Here is a 20,000-nt window from a genome sequence, read left to right as displayed (position 1 = left end):
CTTGTCATTTACAAGTAATAAGGTTACAGACAACGTGAGAGCATTACTAGTTTACTGTGACATATTTTTCAGCCCAAGCACAAATGATTTGAGAAGTTTAAAATTAAACTAACCTGCAGTGTTCGCCCCTGTTCATTAGCAAAACAAACAGCTTGCCGCAGCTAAACACAGACACACATAATGTATTAACATTCATACAGCTAAACTCCAAGTGTCCATCTGCACTTATATACAGTATATTTAACACTGGCTTTAAATGTTCTATTTAACCCATGACTGACTTAGATCCCTTCGCTATCATATGCATATGCTACTGTTATCCTCCAATATATACAGAACATTTAAGTAAATTCAGACTGTTAATAAATATTACTTTCAGCGGCAATTTTGTCTCAGTTCAGTCGTTAAAATGCATGTAGAGCAACAATGCAACTTATTTGCAACCATGACAATCATAAAATGCTCTATAAATAAAATAAAATTGAATATTTGATCAATTAAGTCTTTTGGAAGATGTAGATTAACAGGTTAAGGAAACATTCCATCATCAAATTAGTAGTAATTTATTATAATGTTGCAAGTGTTGAATCTTCAACAACATATTGTCAAATATTGTACATTGACAGGTACAAAACATTGCCTTTCAGGGACAGGAATGAAAAACATAACCCAACTTCATGAAACACCACAAATGTTAAAGTTAAAAAAACATCAACAGAGGTCTATAGTCCCTCAGATTAAACATATAAACTAAAATGATCAACACTACCAGCAGGAGAATAAAACATGTTTTCTTAAAATTTCTATTTTGAAACTAATAAATACATACATTTTTATCAAAAAAATTACAAGTTAAAAGAGTAGAACTAAAATGTGTCAAACAGATTATTAGCCCCTTGGACTACGAACATTAAAATTTCGACTTAATTTTCCACGTGTTTAAAATTTCGCCCTCGGTTCCGTACAAAATCACGTATATTTGGACGGACCGGTTTTGAAGGACCGGATGCTCGCACCTTTTGCAGACCTCACACTCCCTCATTGTTGCCAAGTGAGCTTTGCTGATGTGCATTTTGAAGTGTCTCATCACAGCGTTCACCTCAGGTTTCGTCCATGGTCTCCTTTTGGGCATCCGCCTTCCTCTGCTAGAGACTAGTAACAAACAAGATGATTAACTGCTAGCATTGCTGACTACAAACAGATCATATCTTTATTGATACGGTTTAAAAATCTTAGAAATAAAATGATCAGGTGTGCACGGTGTACACCATGATTATATAACATATGTGCTATAAAAAAAAACTTGAAACTACAGTTGAATTGCAATGTGAGTCACTTTGGATAAAAGTGTCTGCCAAATGCATAAATGTAAACAAGGTTCAAAGCAGGGAATAATACAGGATCAGGATTTTTGCAGCAGATACGAGTAACGATTTTCTGTCATCATGATCGGCCAATACTTACACAGACTCCGATGGTTTAAGCTTTATATAACTGATATAAGATTTCTGCTCACTGTTTGCAGAATAAGTTGTAATTTGATAAATATTTTGATATAATCATATAAGGGCAATTAAAAGTTAAATTCCCCTTTTAAAAACATCCCTTTTTAAATATTGAAGTTCTTATTTTGGCCACATACTTGAATATAGTATAGTACCACTTGATAAAGCATTCCAGGGCACAGCTTTATGGCTGACTAACTGCCCTGATGAAGTAAGGTCTGCTACTTGAGGACTGGATTTTGGTGGCCTAACAAACAAATGAGCAAAGTTTCATCAGATAAGGCTGCTAAATCAACTGCCATAAAGCCTTACATGGCAGGATGGAAGACCTCAGTCTCTTCAAACCCCCTCTAATCTAGCCTTAAATTCAGGCCAGGGTGTTGTCAGTCTATGGCGCTCAATATTGAGAGCATATGCATTCGATTTTTATGTAAATGTGGGGGCAGACACCAGTGTTCTGACTGGCAACCTGGAAGCGCAACTGTGTTTACAAGCAGACAAAAGCTGTATTTATGCAAGTGCTTCATGAACGTGCACCATAGACTGACAAAACAGAGGAGAATATATTGATTAAATTTAGTATTGTGTTTTGTTTTTCACTCAAAGTATTCTCATTACTTCAGAAAAATTCAGTTGAGCCTGAGTGGATGGACTAATTTAACAATGTCTTTAGTACTGTGCTGGACCTTGACAACAACTATAATCATTATGTCTATGAGGAGGCTAGGAAATCTATTTGATGTCACCTGCGAGGTCTTTAGACACGTTGAACGTCATGATAAAAGTCTTTGTTCAATGTTTCTTTCTGTCATGAGCCGGGTTTGATTTTCTTTCACATCATTTCTCTCTTCATTATTGATACTAAGCTCATCTGTTCGCTAGGGCTGTCAGCAATCTTGCGCTACACATCTTGCAGTTTAATTGTAAACTTAATTGTGTATAATTGTGAAGTATACTTTACTTGTATGAAGTAATATTTTGTGCTGTTATCACAAAAATACATTTGTTGCGTTGCAAACATTTTATCATACCATCGTTTTCAGAGATTTGTCTGTCAGCTTTTAGTCCTTCTGATGTGTTTGGACATGGCCTGCTTTCCAAAAGCCCTGTTGACATAGATATGGAAATAATTATTTTAAAATGTATTGCTTGCATATTATGCACTTTTATTCATAAACTATAGGGTAGGACAGTAATTGTAAGTTAAATTGCAACTACACTCCTAGATATATATATAGGTTGACCATCTGAGCCATTACTTCGGACGCGTCCTTGCCAGGATTCGAATGCGTCTTCCGTTAGTGGAATTGTCCATCACATACGTCATCGTGGTTTATTATTTCAGGTTTTATTTTATAAAGGCAGCTGTTTTATTTCAAGGTAAGAATGATTACAATGAACTACAATGATAACACGTCTTAAGTTATGTTAAAACCAGGTATCTCACTAGGTGAGTATAGCAAGTTTAGAGTCTATAATCTTAGATGAGATCAGATGCTGACAGAGTGTTTGGTGACTTTATACGGGTGCTGATGGGTGAGAAGATGAGTGACAGATGATTAAAACTAATGAGTGTTAGCTGGAGGAGGTGTGATAAGAGAGACTGATGTCTCCGTCACAGTGCCACGCCCACAGCCTGTTCCTAGGGGCAGTGCAGTCGCAGTGGTCTGTCGTTGTCAAATTGTGCGGGTTGACTGGGATGCTTGTAGTAGAAGGTGTTGAGAAGAGCGGGATCCTGTATGTTATCACTCAGGGCCCAAGAGCGTTTCACTAGTCTGTAGCCCTCCCAGTCGACCAAATTCTCCACTTTAGAGTACACACCATACCCGGGAAATGAACAGGAGTCCACGATCTGAGACGATGTCCTCGGGATACCAGAGCACTGGTATAGAGGGAGTAGGAGATGATTCCGTTGCTGTGGGAAGGCCTTTGAGACGGACTAGGTGGCATGACATGGAAACCATGACCCAGCCAGCTTGGCTTCTTTGAGGTATCACAAGCTATTGTGTTCTGTGTAGATGATAAACGAATGTTGAGCACCCTCCGGCAAATGCATCCATTCTTTCAATGATAGCTTCATGGCAAACAGTTTAGTTTCTTTTCCACCGGGGTGAATTTATGAGAGCAGAAGGCACATGGATGGAGTACTGGTTGATCTTACTGCCGCTACGATATCACCCCTCCTACCCACGAAGAGGAGGCGTCTACCTCGACGATGATGGTCTGAAATTGATCAGGGTGCCTGAGGAGAACTTTTTCTTCAGATGTTTGAAGGTATCAATGGCCAAGGGAGACCTGGGGCCTCGTTATCAACAGTGTGTAGAAAATGTTCTATATGTTCTTTGTGTCTAAGAACCAAAAAAAAAAGTATTTATCAAACGTGCGTTCACAGTTCTTATAGACGCGTAGCCACTATGGATAAATCCCACATGTTCATAAAGCCCATGGTCTATGTTCACGGTCATTTTCATTCGGAATACCTCCCATAATCAATATATGGTGATGAAACCTAGGTTTGTTTGGGAGGACTTATGTGAGGGGTATGATGACGGAGCTGTAGATCTTGATGAAGTGGCGATAAAAGTTGACGAAGCCCATGAAGCGTAGAAGATCTATGAATGGAGTGGATGTTTGCCAGTTGGGTACAGCTGCCACCTTCCCACCTTGTCCATGGAAATGTCATTTTGGAGATGTTTTAACAGAGTTTGGAGGATTTTTCTGCCTTGAGGTAGAGGTGGTGCTATCAAAGACGTTCAAGGACCTCTGCAACATGGTGCTGGTGATCGTCAGGGTTCAAAGAATAAATCATCTATAAACACAAGTACAGTTGAGTGCAAAAAGCCTCTACCGCTTGCATTAAGCACAGTTGCATAAACCAGTCCATAAGGCATTATAATGTATGCATCATGACCGGTAAGGGTCAAAAAAGCTAATTTCCACTCGTCACCTTTTCTTATCCACACCAGATTGTAGGTGCTGCAGAAGTCAAACTTGGTAAAGATGCACACACCTCTCAACTGTTCGACTCCTGCCAGGATGAGGGGAAGAGGATAGCAAAACGTTGCTGTTATCTTGTTGACTGCTCAATAATCTATACAGGGTCTTAAACCCTATCCTTCTTGGCCACGAAGAAGAAGCAGGTTGAGGCAGCATGTGACAGAGAGGGACAGGTGAATCCCTGAGGCCTTCGGCAAATCACTCCTCTGAGGTTTTCTTAATAGGGATGGAGAGAGCATAAATTTATCCATGGGACACCGGCAAACCCTCCTTGAGGTCTATCGTACAAGGTACCTGGGTGGCCCAAGCAGGATAGATGAAATAGGCTTTAAGATTTAGTATAGAAATAGGTTTTAAGATGGGCACTTCTATCGACTTGAAGTACAATTTGACACAAAAAGGTTGAGTTGGTGTGGATCCTTTTAGGTGTGGATCATGACGATAGATGGAAGTAATACTTTGTAAATGGTTATATGATGTATAAGACTCAACTTGATATGACTAGATTGTGAACGCAGGGCTGGTGAATCCAGGAGTGAAGAGGGTAACTGGCATAGACAAACACATTCAGAGGAAGTAGGAAGACAAGCAAACTGAAGACTTTCAACGAGAGATAATTCAGGTAGATTTAGATTAGATTAGATTCAACTTTATTGTCATTACATATATACAAGTACAGTGTAACGAAATGTAGTAAGTCACTAGGTGAGTATACCTGGTTTAGAGTATGTATTCGTAGACAAGATCAGACACGGTTCCCTTTCTGTCAGTCTCGATGTTGTGTGGAGACTGATGTTAAGAATTTGGAGTGTAGCATAAGGTGTCGGTGGCTGTGTTAGTCTCCAGGGAAGAAAAGATAAAGGGAAGAGAGGATTCGACAGCAGAAGAGAAGGTGCTCGTAGAGAAAGAGAAAAGATTACATCTGAAAGAAACTGGTTGTTGCTGTGATGCATGTGGGAAGGTGTATGTTGATGGAGATGAAAGAAAAGTGGTCAGAGAAGTGCAAAGTTTGATGTTTTCTATTGCAATTTTATCGACAATTACATGACATTTATGCAAAGAGTCAGTTTTTGCAGTGTTGGCCCTTCTTTTTCAGGACCTCTGCAATTCGACTGGGCATGCTCTCAATCAACTTCTGGGCCAAATCCTGACTGATAGCAGCCCATTCTTTCATAATAACTTCTTGGAGTTTGTCAGAATTAGTGGGTTTTTTTTGTCCACCTGCCTCTTGAGGATTGACCACAAGTTCTCAATGGGATTAAGATCTGGGGAGTTTCCAGGCCATGGACCCAAAATTGCAACATTCTGGTCCCCGAGCCACTTAGTTATCACTTTTGCCTTATGGCACGGTGCTCCATCGTGCTGGAAAAATGCATTGTTCTTTACCAAACTGTTGTTGGATGGTTTGAAGAAGTTGCTGTTGGAGGGTGTTTTGGTACCATTCTTTATTCATGGATGTGTTTTTGGGCAGAATTGTGAGAGAGCCCACTGCCTTGGATGAGAAGCAACCCCACACATGAATGGTGTTAGGATGCTTTACTGTTGGCATGACACAGGACTGATGGTAGCGCTCACCTTTTCTTCTCCGGACAAGCCTTTTTCCAGATGCCCCAAACAATCGGAAAGGGGCTTCATCTGAGAATATGACTTTGCCCCAGTCCTCAGCAGTCCATTCACTATACTTTCTGCAGAAGATCAATCTCTCCCCGATGTTTTATTTGGAGAGAAGTGGCTGCTTTGCTGCCCTTCTTGACACCAGGCCATCTTCCAAAAGTCTTCGCCTCACTGTGCGTGCAGATGCGCTCACACCAGCCTGCTGCCATTCCTGAGCAAGCTCTGCACTGGTGGCACTCCGATCCCACAGCTGAATCCTCTTTAGGAGACGATCCTGGCGCTTGCTGGACTTTCTTGGACGCCCTGAAGCCTTCTTTACAAGAATTGAACCTCTTTCCTTGAAGTTCTTGATGAACCTATAAATTGTTGATTTAGGTGCAATCTTAGTAGCCACAATATCCTTGCCTGTGAAGCCATTTTTATGCAACGCAATGATGGCTGCACGCGTTTCTTTGCAGGTCACCATGGTTAACAATGGAAGAACAATGATTACAAGCATCACCCTCCTTTTAACATGTCAAGTCTGCCATTCTAACCCAATCAGCCTGACATAATGATCTCCAGCCTTGTGCTTGTCAACATTCTCACCTGAGTTAACAAGATGATTACTGAAATGATCTCAGCAGGTCCTTTAATGACAGCAATGAAATGCAGTGGAAAGGTTTTTTGGGATTAAGTTAATTTTCATGGCAAAGAAGGACTATGCAATTCATCTGATCACTCTTCATAACATTCTGGAGTATATGCAAATTGCTATTATAGAAACTTAAGCAGCAACTTGTGTGTATGTGTATAAAAATGTGTATAAAGTCCTATGAAAAATGGACTTCTGCTAACGGTTCAGGTTCTTTTCATAAAAAAAATCGGTTTTGGATGGGAACCTGTTCTAGTTTTCAGGCCATTCAGAACATCTACTAGCCAAAACTAAAAAATTGTTGCAAGTCACAAGACATAATTCTCCATGAATTATCTTATAAACATGTACTTGGTTATAATTTCCAAATATAGCTTTCAATTTGAATGTTTTATGGAAAATATTATGAACATTAGCAGGTGCCAGTTTATAAAGTGCACATTTCCTACATTGACCTCCATTTAAAAAAGCATATTTTGTTCTGACATGCGTCAATGGGCTATTGATATTGTACCCTAGAGTGTAGAGAATGGGTTGAAAAGTGCCTTCTCTTCTACAAGAGCTTTGGTGGAGCATTAACCTGTCACAGAAAAGCGGTTTTGCACCACGCCATACCACGTATTGCACAGAAATAAATATATTCATTGAATCACAAGATAATTTTATACCAACCTTTACATTTCAGCCCCCACCACTTCAGTGGGGAAAACGGTCCAGAGCAAACAGAACATTTTTCAAGCGAATTCATCTCCTCTTTGACAAGTTGATGTGCTTTGCAAACTAAAGAAATAAATGCAAATAAAACGATTTTGAAAATTAATTTCATCCAGTTATTAAATTGAACAGAATCAACACTGAACTGAGCTAAGACTATTAGACTTTACAGGGCCGTTGAATGCTTGAATATGAATGGTAGATGGGTCAGTTGATTTTTACCTCTGGCTGTCTCTCTCCTTCTCACTCCAACGTTCTTCTCTTTTCTCTTTCTCTTTCTTCCTCTTTCTTTTAATCAAACATTGTAATTAAAGAGAAATAATTAGATTGTGTTAATAAGTGGTAGGTACACTTACATTAGTTTTATTGGTGTAACACATATAGACCTAGGATAGCATTAACATTTTTGAGTGAACTATTCCTTCAACTATTTGAAGTACTGGCCAATTGAAGGTGAAAGCTTTTGGTGTTCTTTGGCAGATTCATGTATCTGATTAAAAACTAAATAAATTAGGAGAATAGAAAATATGAAAATAAATGAGTCTAAATATGCAAACTATAATTTACTGTGAAAATACTAAATTTCTTACATTAAAAAATTGTCCTACCATCATCACCGCTGCCTGGTCTTGTGGATTCCTGCTGGGATCCAACGGTTATGTCCTGAGTACAAGAAAAAACATGAACAAACCGATGATTATTATTTTGTGTATTTCTTTCAGTTACATTTTAATGCATATTTTTGCTCCAAAGTAAAATAAAATGTAATAAAACAAAACAACTAATCAACAACTAATGACAATTAATCAGCCAGTAATAAAATAGACAAAAATCATCATGAACAATTGTAAATGTAATGAACCAAATCACTCTTCTGAAATCAAATTATGAGAAAACACACAAGTGTTGTAAAGCAACAGTCTACTGCTTAGTAACATACAAAGACATTTTGTGTCCTCATAAACCAAATCATGTCCTCATAACCCATGAGAAAACACAAACAAGTGTTATAAAGCAAAAGTCTACTGCTAAGTACTATTTAGTAGCAATAAGAGAACAATTTAAATAAGAGCAATTTAGTTTGACGCTCATTCGGTTAAAAAAATGACAAAACTATAAACAAACCTCTGTAGGAGACCTGATGTCACATGCAGTCATGGCTGGACCGACAGGCTCATGAAGATGCTGAAAGACAAAAAAAGAGAAAGAAGGAATAATAAGACATTCAGCTGTGGGCTCAAAGCCTTAATAACTCTTCTGAAACCAAATTATGGGAAAATATACAGAGGTGTTATAAAGCAAAAACCTACTGCTAAGTCAAATACAAAGACATTTTGTGTCCTCATAAACCAAATCATGTCCTCATAACCCATGAGAAAACACACACAAGTGTTATAAAGCAATAACCTAGTGCTAAGTCCCATTTAGTAGCAATAAGAGAACTCAATTTAGTTTGACGCTCATTCGGTTAAAAAATGACAAAGCTATAAACAAACCTTTGTAGGAGATGTGATGTCACATGCCCTCATGGCTGGAGCGACAGGCTCATGAAGGTGCTGAAAGAAAAAAAAAGAGAAAGAAGAAATAATGAGACATTCAGCTGTGTAGTCAAAGCCTTAATAACTCTTCTGAAACCAAATTATGAGAAAACAAACACAAGTGTTTAAAAGCAAAAGTCTACTGCTAAGTAACATTCACAGGCATTTGTGTCTTCATGAACCAAATCATATCCTCATAAATTATGAGAAAACACACACAAGTGTTATAAAGCAATAGTCTACTGCTAAGTCCCATTTACTAGCAATAAGATAACTCAATTAAGTTTGATGCTCATTTGGTGCAAAAAATGACAAAACTATAAACAAACCTTTGTAGGAGATGTGATGTCACATACCCTAATGGCTGGAGCGACAGGCTCATTAAGGTGCTGAAAGACAAACAAAGAGAATGAAGTAATAATGAGACATTCAGCTGTGTAGTCAAAGCCTTAATAACTCTTCTGAAACCAAATTATGGGAAAATATACACAGGTGTTATAAAGCAAAAACCTACTGCTAAGTCAAATACAAAGACATTTTGTGTCCTCATAAACCAAATCATGTCCTCATAACCCATGAGAAAACACACACAAGTGTTATAAAGCAATAGTCTACTGCCAACTCGGATGTTAAATAATTTTGTGTCCTCATGAACCAAATCAAATCCTCATAAATTATGGGAAAACACACAACTGTGAAAAAGCAATAGTCTACTGCGAAGTCACATACAAAGACATTTTGTGTTCTCATTAAGTAAATTGTGTCCTCTTAACCCATGAGAATACACACACAAGTGTTATAAAGCAAAAGTCTACTGCTAAGTACTATTTAGTAGCAATAAGAGAACAATTTAAATAAGAGCAATTTAGTTTGACGCTCATTCGGTTAAAAAATGACAAAACTATAAACAAACCTCTGTAGGAGACATGATGTCACATGCCGTCATGGCTGGACCGACAGGCTCATGAAGGTGCTGAAAGACAAACAAAGAGAAAGAAGAAATAATGAGACGTTCAGCTGTATAGTCAAAGCCTTAATAACTCTTCTGAAACCAAATTATGGGAAAATATACACAGGTGTTATAAAGCAAAAACCTACTGCTAAGTCAAATACAAAGACATTTTGTGTCCTCATAAACCAAATCATGTCCTCTTAACCCATGAGAAAACACACACAAGTGTTATAAAGCAATAGTCTACTGCTAAGTCCCATTTACTAGCAATAAGATAACTTAATTAAGTTTGATGCTCATTTGGTGCAAAAAATGACAAAACTATAAACAAACCTTTGTAGGAGATGTGATGTCACATGCCCTCATGGCTGGAGCGACAGGCTCATGAAGGTGCTGAAAGACAAACAAAGAGAATGAAGTAATGATGAGACATTCAGCTGTGTAGTCAAAGCCTTAATAACTCTTCTGAAACCAAATTATGGGAAAATATACACAGGTGTTATAAAGCAAAAACCTACTGCTAAGTCAAATACAAAGACATTTTGTGTCCTCATAAACCAAATCATGTCCTCATAACCCATGAGAAAACACACACAAGTGTTATAAAGCAAAAGTCTACTGCTAAGTACTATTTAGTAGCAATAAGAGAACAATTTAAATAAGAGCAATTTAGTTTGACGCTCATTCGGGTAAAAAAATGACAAAAATAAAAACAAACCTCTGTAGGAGACCTGATGTCACATGCCGTCATGGCTGGACCGACAGGCTCATGAAGGTGCTGAAAGACAAAAAAAAGAGAAAGAAGGAATAATAAGACATTCAGCTGTGTAGTCAAAGCCTTAATAACTCTTCTGAAACCAAATTATGGGAAAATATACACAGGTGTTATAAAGCAAAAACCTACTGCTAAGTCAAATACAAAGACATTTTGTGTCCTCATAAACCAAATCATGTCCTCATAACCCATGAGAAAACACACACAAGTGTTATAAAGCAATAACCTAGTGCTAAGTCCCATTTGATAGCAATAAAAGAACTCAATTTAGTTTGACGCTCATTCGGTTAAAAAAATGACAAAACTATAAACAAACCTCTGTAGGAGACCTGATGTCACATGCAGTCATGGCTGGACCGACAGGCTCATGAAGGTGCTGAAAGACAAACAAAGAGAATGAAGTAATAATAAGACATTCAGCTGTGTAGTCAAAGCCTTAATAACTCTTCTGAAACCAAATTATGAGAAAATATACACAAGTGTTATAAAGCAAAAACCTACTGCTAAGTCAAATACAAAGACATTTTGTGTCCTCATAAACCAAATCATGTCCTCATAACCCATGAGAAAACACACACATGTTAAAAAGCAATAGTCTACTGCCAAGTCACATTTAAAGACATTTTGTGTCCTCATAAACTAAATTGTGTCCTCTTAACCCATCAGAAAACACACACAAGTGTTATAAAGCAAAAGTCTACTGCTAAGTCCTATTTAGTAGCAATAAGAGAACTCAATTTAGTTTGACGCTCATTCGGTTAAAAAAAATGACAAAACTATAAACAAACCTCTGTAGGAGACCTGATGTCACATGCTGTCATGGTTGGAGCAACGGGCTCATGAAGGTGCTGAGAGACAGAAGCAAAGCTGAAGTAATAAGATTATATTAGTAAATTACTTTATTTAAATTAAAATATACTCTACCTTGTAATGTTCCTGTCCATGGCGAGAAAGCCATGGCAAGTTATGTCCTCCATAATCGTATAATATTTCTTCACCTGCATCGATGTCCTTGATTGCAAACAAAAAAAAGATGTGGCTTTCCATCAACATCTAGAATTTTCCTCATTTTTGCATTTGGCTTCTCATCATCGTTAACAAGTCGACCGAGTGAGCCATTATCATAAGAGGCATCAATGCTATAGGGAAAAAACATTGACAACCGAGTGTTAAATTGGTTTCAGAGTAAAGAAATACGTTTAAAAAAATGCATCATGATGCAGAAGTGTTAACATACAGTAAAATTCAGGCTACTTACCAGTAGTTATGCCCTAGGTGGTTAAAAAAGTATGCATATTCATTTAATGTCTTCAAAATCCCCTTTCTCAATTAAAGTTCCTCTGTATTCAAGAATGAAGGAACCTTTTACAATAAGGGTATTTGCAAATACTCCCCGACCTGAATGACAAAAAACAACAGGCAACAGTTAAACATTTTTATTAAAAATATATATTTATTAAAGTATTTTTTTATTTAAAAAAAAAATCTGAAATTATGTTTTAATAATAAATATTTTTATTAACTTATTTATTATTAATTCAAGTAATTTTTATGGTGTGAAATTGAGAATCTCTCTGTTTGATTGTTGTTCAATTATATTCATTCTTATTATTATAGGGCAATAGCACATGTGCCACGATGATTAGACTACGTATAGTCTGTCAGTTCAAATCAGATTTTTGTGCATAATCAGTTTCTAGCTACATTCACATGTGGTTTAAAATCCTTTTCAAATTGCATTTCTGGAAATCAGTTTCAGTCCGAAAAAGATAGATTGAGTTTGAGTTTCTTTTGGCTAACATTACGTTCTTGCTCCACGTGAAACAACACATTTAAACGTAAACATGTCAGATGTCAATGCATATATTGTTGTCGGTCTGCTGGATTACTGAAAAGAGCCCCGTATTCCAGCCTCATACGCTTCAGCAGCAGTTTCATTAGACATAGTAATCCAGCGCATCGGCTACACGTCATGATTTTGTTAGAAAAATGTACATTGTTCAACTCTATACAATGTTTTTCTGACTGATCACCATTCTACGAGAGCGACAAAGCAGTGTGCTGTGGAATCCTTCTCACGGTACTGCGATGTCATACACCGGTCGGTTTGCACAGCCGTGCATAAAGTTTAACTCTACCTTGTCAATATAATGCCATTGTCATAGAAACCAAATCAGATACTGCAAAAAAACGAGTCACTGGATCTGAACAATTGCTGTACACAGTTTGGACAATCAATCATTTAAATTAGATTCCAATCTTCTATGCCCAAAAATCTGATTTGCGGTGACAGTCTGAACTAAGCTTAAGTTCTACAGAAGAGTGCAAACTAACTATAAATGGGGTTGATTTCATTTGCTAACATGAAAAAACTATAATTGTACAATATTCCATAACAATTGTTAATAAATGCTTGTTGTTTCTAATTGTAATTTCATGTATACCTTGAAGTAGCATTTGACCCTGACAGTTAGTGTAACTACATTAAATCCCTGGTGAATGGTCAGGAATATGGACTGAAAAAAAATCTTTAAAAAATATAGTAGAATTTAACTAATCAAGATAAGGTTTACAAAAAAACACTCACCTTTGGTGTATCGCTCTGATATTATGTTTTTGTCTTTCCCCATTTTCACATGGTGTATGGCATCTTTGAGAGGATTTAATCCTCTGCCACGTCTCATCATTCGACTCACTACAAAATACAATGCAAAGTCAATCTTTATAAACAGTATTATATTAATAACATGCTTAAGTTGTTTGTTGTTTGAAATACACTCCCTTTTAAACTCGTAGTTATTGAATGTTGAACTATTTTATCATTACAATTACATAAACCGCTCTACGAAATGTCCTACGTTATAAATCCCATATCAACCAGTTTAATTATAGATGAATAGACACGAAATAGCTTTTCATTATATCACATAAGCGATATATAATTACATAAATCACATTAAACATTTTTCACTCTTGAACTGACCAACGTGTGTGAATCAAGGTCGCTATGGGAGCGAGCAGCATCACGTGTTACAGAACGCATTAACCAGCAGTAACCAGCTAAACCTTCAAGCCGTCCCGTTACGATTATTTTAAATCACGCGACCAAGAGACATTTTGTGGACTTTATGCTTATTCTCTACAGTGTTTTATATTTGAACTTCGATAAATAATTAAATAAAAGTATATCGTATGAGTGTTTAGACGATCTGACATATTAGCAGTTTGCTCCGCACAAGGGGACGACACCACTTTTCCTTACATTTCTGAATAATTACCTTCATCTTTCTTAATAATTACATTCGATATCAACTTACTTTTCTACATCACATTTATGTAACATTAGAAGTTGATTCTAGAAGCTGCGGCATCTGAAGCTGCAGCTTCTCATAGGGCATCAATACACTTTTATATTACATTAAAACAAATCACATTAAATAAATATTTGACATCTGAAATTAACATCGACAAATGGCGCCAGTTGTACATAACTAACTCGAAATACCAACAAGGACAGGAGAAGGTCGATTTAAGTCGATTAAAATAAGAATAAAAATATGACGACACTCTTTTACATCCATTAAGGGGATAAGCCACGAATTTCTAACATGTAAAAATATAAAGATATTAAGGACTTACTTCTCTTCGAAGACTCCGTTGTTCACTCCGGTGCGGCGACTCTTCATTTGGGCAGCCAACGCGCGAACTGCGTAGCTGGTAACTTCCGCCAAACGCTTATGGCGCGAATGTGTGTGTAATTTGGCGCCAGGTGTATAACTTTGCAATACCAAATCCCTCCTACAGGGGCACTGTTTTAAGTTTACGCAGACACATCATGGTTTAAAAGACCATATTTATAAAGCTACTAAAAAGGGTAGGTAATGTAATAGAAGTAAAATAGTAACACTAATCAATAAACTACTGCATTTAGTAATCATAAACACATTAATAACAATTTTATTAATTATTTGTTAATAATTATGACAATTTAAATTTCCAGAATTAAGAGACCACTAAAAATGGCCTCATAAACCGATTGGTCTCATAATGCTGGTATGTAAACCTGAAAATTGGTTTCATAAACCACATATGCCAACACACACACACACACACACACACACACACATAATCAGGGAGTGAGTCTAAGGCATTTCCATGGCAACAACTGCAGGCAACTTCCAGTTTTGGTTCACTGATGTATTTAATAATAATTTAGCCTCCTATACTTCTCTCATATTCTCCTGTTCTCTCCTGGTGGACTTCAATCGGGTTTTCTCTTCACAGAAAAACAATGAACGTTAATTAACCACCAGCCGTGAACATCAATACATCCCAGCACACACACGTCCACCTAAAATATATTCTGCCTTCTTTCAATTTTCTATGTTGCTTATAACTACCCTTACATATGGGATGTTTGAACATGAACGATACCTCAAAACTGTGCGTTTTCTACATCCCGATTTTCACTTTCTGGATGAGAGTCCAAAACATCACAGAGGCAAGAGAGCGAGGTTCTTTTGACTTCTTAAGCAACCACTCTTAAATCTCAAAAAACAAAGAAACATATAAATATGGCAGGGAGTTTATCTTCAGCTGGCAGTAAAATGTTTATGTGACTGAAAAGTGTTTGTGTGATTAAAAAGGCGGAGCTCCTCCCGAGCGATAAACCGTGAGGTTCCGCTAACCTTCTTAATTTCCTCTCATCTCTCGCTCACTTCGTCTCGGCATTGCTGTTTAGCATCCTTAGAGAGAAAGACTTTTGATATTGATATTTCATTTGTTTACTTACATATACTTTATTTTATATTTCATTCTATATTTATGCCTTACTCAGCACCTTAGTTTAATTTGACTCTAATGTTTGTACTATTGTATGTCTTTTGTCATATGTTCAACGCTTTGGCAATATTGTAAGAACACGCAATCATGCCAATAAAGTACTTTAAAATTGAAAATTAAGAGAGAGACAGAGAGATAGCGAGAGAGATAGTGAGAGAGAGAGAGATAGTGAGAAAGATAGTGAGAGAGAAAGAGACAGAGAGAGAGAGAGAGAGGGAGAGAGAGAGAGAGAGAGAGAGAGAGAGCGAGAGAGTGAGACAGAGAGGGTGAGACAGAGCGATAGAGAGATAGAGAGTGAGAGTCGCACACTGGGTCTGTACATGGTCAATGGTAGACTACGAGGAGATTCATACGGTAGGTACACCTATAGTTCTAAACTGGTTAACAGTACGGTAGACTATTTCATCACGGATCTGAATCCTAACAACCTCAGAGCATAAAAGTGGAGACAAATTCGACCCTAATAATTACCGCGGAATATGTGTAAACAGCAACCTAGTTAAACTCCTCTGTAACATTCTTAACAGCAGACTTCTCCAATATCTAGACAACCAAAACATCCTGAGAAAATGCCAAATTGGTTTCCAACCCAAATACCGCACATCCGATCATATATACACTCTTCGTACCTTAATTGACAAAGAAACAAACCAAAAGAAAAGAAAGCTCTACTCATGCTTAGTTGACTTCAAAAAAGCTTTTGACTCAATCTGGCATGAGGGACTTTTTCTTCAGTTGATTCAATGTGGCATTGGAGGAAAAACCTACGACATCATCAAATCAATGTACACCAATAACACATTTGCAGTTAAAATTGGCAACAAGCACACAGACTTTCTCTCCCAGAGTTGTGGAGTGAGACAGGGCTGTAGTCTAAGTTCTACACTATTTAACATTTACATGAATGAATTAGCTGGAGGGGGGGCACGGTGGCTTAGTGGTTAGCACGTTCGCCTCAAACCTCCAGGGATCCAACTGATCTCACAACTAACTCTACAACCCCAAACATGCCCAAGTCAACCCCAAACCCCAGCCAGACTAAACCAAATGATGAAAAGACAAAAAGAGAAATATCTCAAACACTGGACAGAAGCAACAGCTCAGCAAAGTAAAGTGGAATGCTATCTGTCACTAAAGAGAGAATATAAAGTGTCAGAATACCTCACAAGCGTATCAGACCCTAAACTAAGAAAAGTGTTGAGCATGTACAGACTCAGTGATCACCAGCTCACTGTAGAGACGGGCAGACACAGACACACATGGACACCGAGAGAAGAGCGACTGTGTCCACACTGCACACACAATCAAGTGGAAACAGAGCTGCACTTTCTCCTCTCCTGTCCCAACCAGTGTTGGGTGTAACTAGTTACTAAGTAATTAGTTACTGTAACTTAATTACTTTTCCCTTGAAAAATTTAAGTAAGGGATTACTCTTATTTTTCCTGTAATTTAATTACAGTTACTTTTGATGCAATTAACTAAATACTTTGTGTAATTTATGCGTGTGCAATAGTGGAATTGACATCAAAATTCAAAGTTTAACTTTAAAATCCATGCTTTAATGTATAATTCTGACATTTGTAATACTTTATGTAGTTTTATATAATTTATTTGAATGAATTAAATAAGCCGTTTCATGTCTATGCTTGAATCACTTAGCTAATCAAGGTTGATGTAGGATAGAGAAAGTAATTAGTAATAAGTAACTAAATACTTTTTGGACAGAGTAAGTTTTACAGTAATCTAATTACGCTATTGAATATGTAATAAGTAACTAGTAATTAATTACTTTTTCAGAGTAACTTACCCAACACTGGTCCAAACTACACACACATCACATTTACATTTACATTACATTAATCAAGAGAAAACATACATCAGAGAAACATTCTTCCCCCAGTTTACAAACTTACACAAAGACTTTGACCAGTTTCAACAAAAGGACAAGATCTCATACATACTGGGAGAAAAGTCAAGAAGCTCAAACCTGCTGCAAGACATGTCAAGTCCTGCCACGACCAAAGAACAAGCAGCACAACACAACACAACACTGACAGGACAACACACACAAACTGACACTATCACCCTCATTGATAACTGTTTTTCTGTTTATATTGAGATGTATATATATAGATTTTTACTTATAGACTTTCTTTTTATTCTATCTTATTTTTATCTAAATCTGTATTTGTGCATGTTTATATTTAATCTTGTGCTTTGGCAATGTAAATTTTCTTTTATCATGCCAATAAAGCTCCTTTAAATCTTGAATCTTGAGTGAGACAGAGCGATAGAGAGAGAGAGACAGATAGAGAGAGACAGATAGAGCAATAGAGAGCGAGAGAGAGAGAGAGAGAGAGAGAGAGAGAGAGTGAGACAGAGCGATAGAGAGAGAGTGAGACAGAACGATAGAGAGAGAGAGTGAGACAGAGCGATAGAGAGAGAGAGTGAGACAGAGCGATAGAGAGAGAGAGTGAGACAGAGCGATAGAGAGAGAGACAGAGCGATAGAGAGAGAGAGTGAGACAGAGCGATAGAGAGAGAGAGAGAGAGAGAGAGCGATAGAGAGAGAGAGCAATAGAGAGAGAGAGAGAGAGAGAGTGAGTGAGTGAGACAGAGCGATAGAGAGAGAGAGAGAGAGAGAGAGAGAGAGAGAGAGAGAGAGAGATAAAGAGAGAGAGAGAGAGAGAGAGAGAGAGAGAGAGAGTGAGAGAGTGAGAGAGAGAGTGAGACAGAGAGTGAGACAGAGCGATAGAGAGAGAGAGTGATAGAGAGAGAGACAGAGCGATAGAGAAAGAGAGTGAGACAGAGCGATAGAGAGAGAGAGTGAGACGGAGCGATAGAGAGTGAGACAGAGCGATAGAGAGAGAGAGAGAGAGACAGAGACAGAGACAGAGAGAGAGAGAGAGAGAGAGAGAGAGAGAGAGAGACAGAGCGCTAGAGAGTGAGACAGAGCGCTAGAGAGTGAGACAGGGCGATAGAGAGAGAGAGAGTGAGACAGAGCCATAGAGAGTGAGACAGGGCGATAGAGAGAGAGAGAGTAGGGCGTGAGGTGGCGAGTAATTCTGCCTTCTCACAGGCAGATTGTCATTCTTCAAAATTCGACTAAAATAATCTGAAATTGCTTACTTAAAAATAATTTTTACTATGTCTTGAAAGAACATTTCAAACATTTCATATTGGCATTGTCCTATTATTCTAGGTGTTGTAAAAAGGGATGGGGCTCTTCATTATTTTTCAAGGTCAAAGTCTCTCTTGTGCTGTATCATTAGCCGAAGTCTGGTAGATTTCAGATAAACACACAAGAACAAATTGTCCAGTTATCCCCAAAGTGGGTTACCGCAGATATCTGTGCTGTTTTTAGATTCCCCAACCCATCCGTGCATTCTTCTTCAAAACACATGCGTATTGTCAGATCTCAATGTTAAAATGCAATCCATTAAGCTCCTTGGCTTGACTATATAATTCTTATTTTTATAAATGATATCCACTGGACAATTGTTAATATGCTTCTCCTTCTTCTCAACTTCCTTGCATTTGCATTCGTTTATTTCATGGAGAGAATTTATCTGAACAGTCTACAAGGTCATTTTGTTTTCTCATCATGACAGTTTCTGTAGAATTGTTTCTGAAATGACAAAGTTGAAAACCAGCGCTCTGCCCACACCTGACATTTCCTCATTTCCTCTGCTCCACTTTTTATTTCTCTCCCTCTCAGAAGGAAAATAGAACAGCGTTCTCCCATGAGCCTTCTGGGCCAGACAGAAGATTTATTACCTGAGTCGCTACCTGAATGATGGATGGAGCACTATGGTTTGGTTATTTTAGATGGTAGGATGCCCAGAAGAGAACACGCAGGTAAAAAGGAAACAGGGTTTTAGTGCGCTGGATGCATCGCGATAAATCTGTGTTATCTGTCCCAAAATCATATAAGCAACTGATCAAAAGTTAAGGGTATTTACTCATTTTTTTATGTTTCTTCCACATTTTAGAATTTAACAAAACTATAGAACAGATGGAACTAAGAGAATTTTTCAGAATAAAAAAATTTGAATCTATTTTTAACATCTTCTGTCTTGTCAGTTTTGTGTAAAATGTTATTTTTTATTGTAGTCAATTAAAAATGTGCTAGTTGATTTGGAAAGGTGCTAACTTTAGCCTGCTAGCACTGAAATTATAATCCGACCCTCAGTGTGGTTTGCGTCTAAAACCACGCCTCCTCCAAAATCCACGTAACGTTTTACAAACTAAATCCATTAGATTCTTCTGGAAGCATGTACATTCCTTTCCAAAAGAAAGAGAGCAACCATGGTATCGCCCTGCCGCCGCAGTCTCCTTCGTGTAAAAGCTGAACCAATGTTAATTCAAGTTTTCATCTTTCATGATCCAGACGTTTTTCCTCACAGTTTTTCAAAAACTGACAGTTAAAT

General features: G+C 37.6%; 1 protein-coding gene across 5 annotated transcripts; it reads right to left on the bottom strand.

Annotated features, from left to right (window-relative positions):
- Window positions 1–547: 547 nt before the first annotated feature.
- Window positions 548–14,590, bottom strand: LOC130413708 (uncharacterized). Of its 5 annotated transcripts, XM_056739108.1 has the most exons (17): window positions 14,369–14,590; window positions 13,317–13,424; window positions 11,988–12,127; window positions 11,654–11,868; window positions 11,518–11,577; window positions 11,046–11,105; window positions 10,673–10,732; window positions 10,288–10,347; window positions 9,916–9,975; window positions 9,332–9,391; window positions 8,961–9,020; window positions 8,590–8,649; window positions 8,073–8,127; window positions 7,687–7,752; window positions 7,423–7,530; window positions 2,537–2,611; window positions 548–1,152 (listed from the first exon to the last, which is right to left on the bottom strand). In XM_056739108.1, the coding sequence occupies exons 4-17, from the start codon at window positions 11,780–11,782 to the stop codon at window positions 911–913; spliced, it is 1,155 nt and encodes a 384-aa protein (XP_056595086.1). In that variant the 5' UTR covers window positions 11,783–11,868; window positions 11,988–12,127; window positions 13,317–13,424; window positions 14,369–14,590; the 3' UTR covers window positions 548–910. The 5 variants fall into 5 exon arrangements, with proteins under 5 accessions (XP_056595086.1, XP_056595085.1, XP_056595089.1 ...); XM_056739107.1 differs by lacking the exon at window positions 14,369–14,590 and having other exon boundaries at window positions 13,317–14,347; XM_056739111.1 differs by lacking the exon at window positions 14,369–14,590 and having other exon boundaries at window positions 11,654–11,740; window positions 13,317–14,347.
- Window positions 14,591–20,000: the final 5,410 nt, after the last annotated feature.

This window comes from Triplophysa dalaica, chromosome 23 (genome assembly GCF_015846415.1).
Source record: "Triplophysa dalaica isolate WHDGS20190420 chromosome 23, ASM1584641v1, whole genome shotgun sequence".
NCBI classification, from domain to species: Eukaryota; Metazoa; Chordata; class Actinopteri; order Cypriniformes; family Nemacheilidae; genus Triplophysa; species Triplophysa dalaica.
Note: the sequence above shows the minus strand (reverse complement) of the source record. Positions and strands in the feature narration are given on the sequence as shown.